The 10441-nt window shown below is 45.9% G+C and overlaps 1 protein-coding gene across 1 annotated transcript in view; it reads right to left on the reverse strand.

Moving 5' to 3' along the window:
• Positions 1-722: 722 nt before the first annotated feature.
• BCL9 (BCL9 transcription coactivator) overlaps positions 723-10441 on the reverse strand; it is an 18449-nt gene continuing 8730 nt past the window's right edge. Inside the window, exons 5-7 of the mRNA XM_035114589.3 lie at positions 8630-10441; positions 4488-4748; positions 723-2867 (exon numbers count right to left, since the gene is read on the reverse strand). The exon at positions 8630-10441 is cut by the window's right edge and continues 421 nt beyond it. Of these exons, the coding sequence (XP_034970480.2) occupies positions 1786-2867; positions 4488-4748; positions 8630-10441 (3155 nt within the window). The 3' untranslated portion in view covers positions 723-1785. The remainder of the gene's footprint in view (positions 2868-4487; positions 4749-8629) is intronic.

A 10441-nucleotide genomic window follows, 5' to 3' on the forward strand; every position in this document is an offset into this window, starting at 1 on the left:
GCTCCCTGTGCTAAAAGGGAAATGCAACCTGGAAGAACCTGTTTTGTGTAGCTGGAGAAAACCTGACACATCACAAATATACCGTAGATCTTCCAAAGGAATACTGGGGTAGATGAGGTTAGTTGTTGAAACAGACTTGAAAACAAAGAGGTAATAAGTATCAAGGGTTTTTATATACAACGGTGCTAGCTCCTTTTCACTGGCCCTTTCTTAATGAATGTAAACAGATACCAAACTCATGGCTGTTCAAATATTCAGTTGATACTGTGATTGTATTACAACTGATTCCAAAGAAATTGGAGTTCATACTTACAGCTTGATCAGTACTCAGGCTTTGGAGTTGGAGATCTTCATCTGAAACTTATTTTGGATTACTGAAGGTAAACATTTTACAACTTCATTCATTTTCTAGTTGCCTGACTAGAGTGGATATCTCTGTTCCTGAGCAGCTGCTCACTGCTAGATCTTCACTTGTGCACCCGTGTTAAGGCTAACCTGCCCCCATGACAAAGGTGAGACCAGTAACACAGCCATGCCCTTCTACACCAAGATAGAGGGTGAAAGGGGGTTTAAGAAGCAGCCTATCTGGTGTGCAACATAAAAACCTTATCAGAAGGATGTGATCTGAAACGCACATACAGTATACGCAAGCACTTTAAACTCGATACAAACAGGCATATTTAGAAGCAAGCTAGACTGTAGCAAAGGAGAAAAGAAATAGATTTTTGTAAGAAACAATATATTTTATTTTTCTGACACCACAGCCCTGGCAAGTGGTTTTGTACCAAATTTAATGGAGGTTACACAGAGAACGTTTTACGCTGGGGAACAAAAAAAAAAGATAGCCACAAAAAAAAGGTCAGGATAACTTTTAGTGTCTGTTCCACTCCCACATTAATAAAGTCGGGGGGGGGGGTCCTAAGAAAAGGAGAACGAACAGTAAGACTACTGTAGAATGTAACAGTGTCAAAGTCCAGCCTCTTCCTGAAAGTAGCAACACTCTCAGAATGAGAAGGGGCTCTCCTACATATACTCCCCAAAAATAATACAATGTATTGCAGCTGCCAGAGGAGGAGACAGTAAAGGGAGGGGGGCAAGATGCCTTTTTTTTTTAAGAGTGGGAGGGAGAGACAAAGGTGCTCGACAGCACTCCATAATTTGAAAAATATGTCCTTAACTTATTTTTTTTTAAAGATTCCCCCTCACTGAACTTAAGTTCCTTTTGTGCTTTTCATTAATACTCTGCTCTGAGGTCGTAGTTTGGTTTTTCTATACATTGGAGTTGAAGGAAAATAGTCCAAAGTTCTGAAGATGGATTTTCCACCTAAAAGTAAACAGCCTCTCACCCCAAAGACTAAAGTCTCTGCTAAAATCCCTTTTACAATATAGTACAGTACACAAAAATAACCCCCCCCCCAAAATAACCGAGAGTCCTGGGAGAAGCCAGTCCAAAGGACGTAAACATACAGAGAGAATGGTGCAACTTGTGACAAATGGCAATTCTCAAAATACAGCTACAGATTCTCAAAGCAGGTGCCATCACAGGATATCCAAGTACACAAAAATAATTTTTAAAAAATAAATTTTAAAAAAACAACCTGTTAAAATGAATTCATTTGTTTTCAGGTAATTCCATACATTCGAGATTTCCCAAAGCATCCTCTGGTCTGTTTTTTTTTTTTACCTATTGCATGGCCAAACTGTGCTCCTGGAGCTCTCAGGCAGCCCTCAGGACCTGGAATCTCATCTCAACAAGGATCGAACCATCCAGTCTTATGTAGCAGCTTAAAACATCATGTTCCCTGGATTTCCAGGGCCTTGGCTAAATCCTCCCATTCCTACATCAGCAGCCATTCCCCGGGGTCTCATCTGTGGAGGAATCATGATGTTCTGTTGGGGTCCTATCATGCCCTGCATTGACATCATCATACCAGGTGAACCCACAGGTCCTGGGTGGCTGTAGAGCCCAGTAGGAGCGCGGTCCTTGCCTGGAATCATGCCTACTGGGTTGCTCATTAGAGTGGGCTGGCCAGGCATGGTTGGTTGTGCTGGTGACATCATCCGATGGTGAGGTCCCATCATGCCTTGTTGCAGGAAGGCAGGAGGTCTCATTGGGTTGTGACCTGGCATGGATGACGGTGCTCCAAGAGAAATATCAGGTGCTCCCATGCCAGCTAATGCCAGCCCCATTCTCGGATTCTGTTCTGCCATCATTCCCTGCATGTGAGAAAACCCAGGCCCAACACCCTGTGGCTGCTTGCGGCCCGGTACTTCCCCACGAGGGAAATACTGTAGTGTCTGGCTAGGCTTCTCTGATGGAATAATCCTGGACAGGTCGAATTCTGGTATTCCAGTAGCTCCAGGGCGAATCACTTCCTGCAGCTCCGGATCGGTAAAAACTGAAGGCATGTTGTTTCCTAGGACAGTGAAAGAATCGGGTCCCCCAGGACCTCCAGACTTGCAAAGTGCGGGATCCGTTGAACTTTGGGGCATGCTGGTGGGACGTCCCAGAGGTCCCTCACCGTGGAAGCTCATTCCAGTTGGGAAGTTGCCTTGTCCTCCACTCGGTCCATTATGTGGAAATGGCACCTGCTGGGGAGGGGACTGTACTGGAGGAAACCCCTGTGGGAAACCCAGGCGTCCTTGAGGTACCATTGGTGGATCCTGGGAACCATGACCCATCATTGGATTGTGTGACATCAGGCCAGGGACCCCATGAGGAGGTATACTGGGTCCCATAGCATTTGGAGAGGGCATCTGGTTACTGTGAGTTAGAGGCTGCGTCATTCCCATTGGGCTAAGAGTTGGCATCGGGCCCACCTGGTTGGGACCTGAATTGCGAGGATTCTGGGGGTTAATGCCCATTCCTAGAGAGAATGGGAGGGGGGAAAGTTAAGATTAGAGCAAGTAGGTGATAATACAAAAAGCTTTCAGGAATGGCAAGTACTGCATACGTGACTTCTAACATGGAAATGAGAAATCTATGGATAGCTAAATATCTCATTGCTATACTACAGCCTCACATAAAATAAGGATTATGTCAAAAACACACCAACACAAAGAGGTTGTCCCAAATGCTGGCATATTTTCCATCAGAGACAGTTTCACATACTGGAATCTCTCAATACAAAGACAAATGTCAAGGGGGAGGTTTCACGCTGGTGAAGGTGTAACAACAACTGCTGAAATGAGGGAACCCTTTCCATTGCTGACTTCTCTGCCAAGGCAACCCGGTCACACTGTAATAAGGCATGATCAAGGGTTCACAGAGGACAAGGGCAAGCCCCAAGTATGCCCTAGAAAACATCCACCATTTTCACCAGGGTGAATCAGAAGAATTGCTCAAGCTTAAAAAGAATGGGGGTAACAATTTGGTCTTTTCCTTGAAGTATTCCATAGGTGATTGCTGCAACAGCAGAACATTGGAAATTAACCCTGTTCTAGAAGGGAAAACGATGCAAGTTTACTCCAAATCCTTCTGCAAGAAGCCACTAAAGGAGAAGGCAGTTATAGGAAAGGTATCCAGGAATAACATTGCCTATAAAAAGAGACAGTCCAGAACAGAGGCAGAGTGTGTCATTCTGGAGTTGCTTGGCACAGCTAAGCTCCAAATCTTCCACAACCATCTCACTACATTTTACTGTTGTAGGTTCAAGTCACTTGAACCCATTTATCTCACTATTTACATCAGGTTGGTTAAAAGAGAAAAGGTGTGCCTTTTCAAAATAGAAGTACTACCATCTAAAGTCTAACCATCCTGGAACCTGAATCAAGAACTTGCACACACTTTTAATCTAAGCCTCAACACCTTACTGTGAAGAAGAGAAGTTATCACTCTTCTAAATCAGCTTGACACAAACTCAACAACTTTTAAAACTCTTGATCTAATTGGTGTCAAAATCTGACATCATTTCTCACTTCCTTGGGTAGAACTTGTTTCTGGGTTCTAAGAAAGACCCAATTGAAGCAGCCACAAGCAAGTCACAGAACACACTACATCAATATACGAATGATTCTTAGACTGGGAAGTGGCTCTCATGTAAGCTATGATAAAACGTGATCACTTGAGACACACAGAGACATAATCCCTAGTCTTTTTTCACAAATTACACTTGGCGTAATAGTTTGCGCTATACTTGCAAGTCACAATGCTCCATTTTCAATATGGATAATTACTGTTGGAAAGTTAAAACTGAAGAGGGAGAAGGGTATGATAATTTATGTAACTGCCTACATCAGCAGCCTCCTGCTGAACACTTGGGTTAAGTTACAGGCTGTTTGCTGCCCCCACCTTAAGCCCAAGCCATGTCCATCCTAGGTGAGTAATTCTTGACAACTCAATTTCAGTGAGGCTATTTCAGTGCAGCTATTTCAGTGTGCCACTGTTTTGCCACATGCAAGTTCCAATTTCATTAGCTTCTCCCTATGATATTCTCCAAACCACATGCTACCAGCCACAGCACACCTATACAGCATTTGTTTCTTACCCGAAAGATTGTTCATAGGTGGCAGGTTTGGGGAACGTGCTGGAGGAGAGTCATCATCTGAGGAAGCTACAGTCTTGATAGCATCATGGTAGAGCGGAGTAGAACTGGGCATTGCAAACTTGGACATCCGGGACATCATGATGGAGAGAGGATTTTGAGACAGAGTAGGCTCTGGGGGCATTGTGTATGGACTGCTAGAAGGAAGATTTCCAGGAAGAGTCACAGGAGCAGCCTGGCTAACCGTTGAAGGGGGCGCACCACCTAAATAAATAAATAAATACAAGTTAGCCTTTAACAACTAGTTACCTTGCCTAGAATACTCTGGAAGTTTCACTCAACAGCTTCCTGTGGGGTCTGGGTTAAATGCCAGTTTGACTATATGAAACTTATTTATATCAAATAATATCACTGATTAATCCGGCCCTATATTACTGTCTACTCTGATTGGCAGCAGCTTTCCTCAGGCAGAGAGCTTTTCCCCAGCCCTGAAAAAGGGAACTCTGCCCTCCTTCCCTCCCTTACCCATCTCTCATGCATACTACAGAACATGAATATACTGCAAGGCAACTGCTCCATAATCAGGCTGTCTGCAGTTTATTTAGTACTGTATTTCATTCTCTATGACACAAACATTACCCTACACCAGGCATCCCCAAACTGCGGCCCTCCAGATGTTTTGGCCTACAACTCCCATGATCCCTAGCTAACAGGACCAGTGGTCAGGGAAGATGGGAATTGTAGTCCAAAACATTTGGCGAACCGAAGTTTGGGGATGCCTGCCCTACACTATATGCAACAGGAAGTTCATTTTCAGCCACACACAACGACAACCTTGTCCAGGTATCTGAGGACAACCAAGCCGTCAAGATGCTGTGACATTCTTACATTGGACAAAGAGGGTTCTGACTTAAGAGGCATCATAATCCCACAAGTTCACCCCCACTGGCTTCTCTGCCAATATACCAAATGCTCAGAGAAAAGCACATGTCCCTAGAAGTAGTGGACTCTGCTCCCCTCTTGAATCCACTAAGACAACCGTATTGCAAAGAAGTTGTTGTGAGCTGTCCCGTGTGGTACACAGGCACTAAAAGCGTAGGATATAAAATTTTAAATAAATACATCTCTGGGACACGAGCCATAACAGCAATAGCAACTACGCAGCCCTGTCCATCAATGGTCTTTCTGCATAAATGAAGCTTGAGTGTGTGTACATCAGAGACCAGATCTGCTTTCTCCTGGTAACACTAGTCCCATAAGTACTTACAAGGATGGTACTATAATCTGCAGTTATGCACGAAATACATACTGTATTACCATAAACTGAATTTCAGATCTTGTTACAAAATAATTGTATGAATCAGGGTATTCAGATAAATCAACCAAGAGGAAGAACTAATAAAATAACTGCAGGAAAAGGAAGAGGAGAGGATGTTTTCATACTGGATCCTTCAAGCCATTTGCTTTTTGAGAGCCCAGGTGTCAGAATCTCAACAAAATGCTACTTTCCCTGCTAAATCCCAGTTTCTCAGCAATCTGGACAGTTCATTATCATCACAACTGCTAGAAAAACTATTTCACACCCAACAAATGCAACTACTATGCCTGGTTTTTTGTGTGCAGAACACCAGAATCTCTCAAGACTAGAATGACCGGCACTAACTGGATAATGCCCCTTGACATCCCTACCAGCCATAGTAGCGCCAAACATCCATGCAGGCTTCATGCCATTCAGCAATGCCTGCTGCTGAGACAAAGGTGGGAGGACCTGGCTCAAAGACCAGGAAGAGAGCAAGTTTCATAAATACAGTGGATGCTCGGGTTGCGAACGTGATCTGTGTGGGAGGCACGTTCGCAACCCACAACGCCGTGCCCGCGCACGTGCAGGTCATGATTCAGTGCTTCTGCACATGCACAAAGCATGATTTAGTGCTTTTGCGCATGCGTGAACACCGAAACCCAGAAGTAACCCTTTCCTGAACCTGAAGTGTCTGTAACCCGAGGTATGACTGTACAACAAATACAGTGGTAACTCGGGTTAAGAACTTAATTCGTTCTGGAGGTCCGTTCTTAACCTGAAACAGTTCTTAACCTGAGGTACCACTTTAGCTAATGGGGCCTCCCGCTGCCGCTGCACGATTTCTGTTCTCATCCTGAAGCAAAGTTCTTAACTCAAGGTACTATTTCTGGGTTAGTGGAGTCTGTAACCTGAAGCGTCTGTAACCTGAGGTAGCACTGTAGTAGAGAGAACAAACTTGCCTGCGCAAAAATGTACACCCTCCAGCTACCTAATGGTTGGAATCCCAACCAACAGAACAGTTACCCTTTGATGCATATATGAAGCAAAGCTGAACAGCTTGGGAGAGTTCATAAGTTTAAACGCTATTATTAAATGTGCTGTTTCACATAAGAGCACTAACCAGCTTACTAAAAGTTCCATTTCTTATTCAACAATGCACCATGAGCTATCACTGCATATTTTTAACACATGTCAGACAAGGTCAATGTTTTCCACTGTCAACCCAAGTCTCTCAAGCAATATTTCATTCCAACTGTGATGGAATGAAATCAGGAGTGTCTGCAGACAGAAGAAATGGCAGTGACTATGCATTGGCTGCAAATCCAGCTACCATCAACCAAAGCATCAAGAGGGGAGACACAGAGAAACTTGTTCCAAATCTAGTGTTTTTCAATGCGGTCTCAGATGCTATTCTATAGTTTCAGAGTTATTTCTAACTCTTGCTGAGTTTTATCAAAATGTAACAGATAATGTGTACTATTTGTCCAGAATAAAGTGTATGTAGGTCCTAATAAACCTAAAAATGTTTTATCACAGTAAAACCCATTGGAGAGCTGGGCCTCAGAGCTATAGGAGAACTCCAAAAAAGAGGGGTGGGGGCAAGCATGCCATTGCAGTGATTACTCTGCAACAGTAGAGGGCAATGCAGTCAAAGTGTTGTCTTGGTTGCCTTCCTAATTCCTGGAATAATGTGATTTCACAGACTGAAGAGCTCCCAAGGCTGGCTCCATCAAACAACTGCATGTGAACACTGCACACCTGGGGACTTCCTTTATTAGAACCTTGCAGGATGAGAACAGCCAGTTGACTTTAAGCTATAAATCTGAAAGATTCAATGAGACTTGCAATTCTGTAGGGCAAACAGGACCATGTGAACCAAGAGAGGGGCTTATATTTTGTGTAAAGGCAAAAATCATTGCAGAAATCAACTGGCATCTGCCTAAAAACCATTCACAGCCAAATCTGTGATCTAATGTTAAACCAACTTCCTCCCAGGAGGGATCTGTGAAGCCAAGCAAGACACAAAAGTTTTCCAAATGCGGTTTACCATCTGAATTGTTCGGTGAGAACAACCCTTCACAAAATGTCATTGTTTCAGGAATTTATACGCAGTAATCCTTACAGTACAAAAATACTGCAGGAACCAGCTTGTGATATGCAAGAGAGCTGGTTCTAAGTTTCAATGGGAGGAACTCTCAAATCTGCAGCAAATTTGCTTCAGAACAAGGCAAAGGAGTTTACTCCCCCCCCCTTCTCACATCTATCCCACTTTGGCATACGAGGTTGGATCCAGACATGCATGCCCTTCTGAGAAACATCTCAGATCCAGCAGAGGCTCCTGCTGGAGGAAAGGAGAGCAATTTTTGAAGTTACCCCCCTGAGGCCTCCAACAACACTTCCCATGGTGTTCCAGAAGGTCCCTCAACTCCCTAATAGCTACAGAAGGAACTGCCTCTAGCAGAGTGTTCTGCAAATAGAACTCAATTTACCCAACACATGATACACTAGTAATCACTCCAAGTCTACCCTGTTTCAACCTAGCCTGTATACAAAAGACTATGTTTCTAAGCTAGTGAGAGCAATCAGTTTGTGCATCCATCTCTTCACAGTTCAATTATGTCTATACATCAACTAGTACTATGACAATATATTTACAGGCCCTGCTCTTGTGCCCAACACAAAGCAGTTTATGAGTGGAAAGGCAACAAGCTAGCCTGCCAAGTCTGGTGCATCAGGTTGTCATTAAAAGGAATCAGAGCAGAGTTTGTTTAAAGGAAAGGTAGCACCTTACTGACTATAAAGATAGTGAAGAAAAAGGGTGGTAGAGAAAGTGAGCACAACTGACCTGATTCAACATTTCCCATCATGGCTGGTGAAGACATGGCAAGAGACGCTTTGTGGTTGGGGGGTATTCCAGGACTCTGCAGTGGGGGCTTTGGAGATGAAGTCCATCCAGGAGAAGGTGCAGGGAGGGACGGAGACTTGAGATGGACAGGAGAAGCGGCAGCAGAGCCCATAACAGGAGGAGATTTGATTGAAGCAGCAGCTGCTGCAGTTGGCCCTGCGAGTATCCCTGCCAGCTGGGATGGAGTCTGGGGGGACTTGAGGTTCCCGGAGGGCGAACCCAGCATGGGAGACTGTACCTGGCGCATGGTGGGGGACTTCAGTGGATTTATGCCTGGAGAATGAACCTGGCTGGCACCGACGGAAACATCCAAGGGCTTGCGTCCGAGGTTGCGTTGAACAGGAGGAGCTGTGTTGAGGCTGTTTGGGTTGCTGGAGGGATTCAGAGGTAGTGGTGGCATGTGGCTAAGCCGGTTGTTAGTCCTTTGGTCGGGCCCCATTTGTTCTCTGTGATTCCGGAGACCAACACCTGGGCCCTGAGACATAGGATGGAAAGGTCTCGGGCCCATTCCATAGTCCTGCTGGGGATGCTCACCAAATGGCATGGGCACCATTTTCTGCTGCGAGGGGAGCATCTCCGAGACACCTTGGCGCATTTTCATCATTTCCTCCGGGCCCACTCCAGCTTCCCTCATCTTCTGAGGTATCATTGGTGGATTGGAACTCATGTTGACATTCAGATTCACATCCCCCTTCATGCTACCAGGGCCCATCCCAAATTCCAAGTCCCTACCAGCTGCCATCTGAGGTGGCATCCCTTTGGGAAAGTCTCCCCTGGAGGGGCTCATGGACCCTTCAACCGGCATACGTGGGAAGATGGGGTTATTGCCGGGCTCCATGTGTCTTTGAGGGGGAATCATCCGGTTCATTTCCATGCCAGGCCTGATGCCTTCAATGCTCATGCCAGGGGGAAGTCCTAACTGTTTTTCTGCCAGCTGTTGTTGAAAGATCTCGTCAGGCAGGCCCTGGGGATTGGGGAACCTTTCCCCTCGCCCAGGCCCACTGAACACACCTTGCCCAGGAGGGAAGTTTCGGCCATCTGGCATTTTTGGCACATCTTCCGGCCAAGGGACACCTGAAAGCCCGGGTCTAGAAGTGGCATTTGGGACATTGGGACCCTCCATGTCAGGGTTTATCATTCCAGCAAACCCAGGCAGCCGCATCTGACCACCAGGCACATTGGGATGGGGGGCCATGCCCCTTGGGGGCAGTGAATGGGACATAGTCATACTTTCAGGAAAGGGCTCTGGGCCCCCAGGACCCCAGCCCTCACCTGGGGTCATCTGGTATGGAGGTGGGGGGCCTCTGACCAAACCTCGAGGTCCATGCTGGTGAACCATCATGTCTTGTAAAGAACACTGCTGTACAACCTGCTCCTGCTTCCTCCTCTTTTCTTCGTAGAACTCCTGTTGCAACTTCAGCCAGGCCACCTGCTCGGGGGTCATGTGATCCAGGTGCTCTGGTCCTATAGGACCAGATTGGGAGTTTAAGGATGGTGGCCCAACTTCATCTGGTGAGAAGGGCATGTCTCGGTGCCCTGGAGGGCCAAAGGGAGCCCCTCCTTCTGTCCGGGGTCCTGGCCCTTTACCTAAACTTTGGGACTGAGCCATCAAGGCCTGTATTGGCCCTTCAGGCTTCTTTTGGGGACCATCCAGCACTCCAGAATTGGGCGGGGGAGCCCCAGCTTGGCCTCCAGTGAACTCCTTCTCATCTGGGAAAAGCATACGCTGAATATCTCGCAGAGTCTGCAGGG

The sequence above is a fragment of the Zootoca vivipara genome, chromosome 4 (assembly GCF_965207765.1).
Source record: "Zootoca vivipara chromosome 4, rZooViv2.hap1.1, whole genome shotgun sequence".
Taxonomy (NCBI): Eukaryota; Metazoa; Chordata; class Lepidosauria; order Squamata; family Lacertidae; genus Zootoca; species Zootoca vivipara.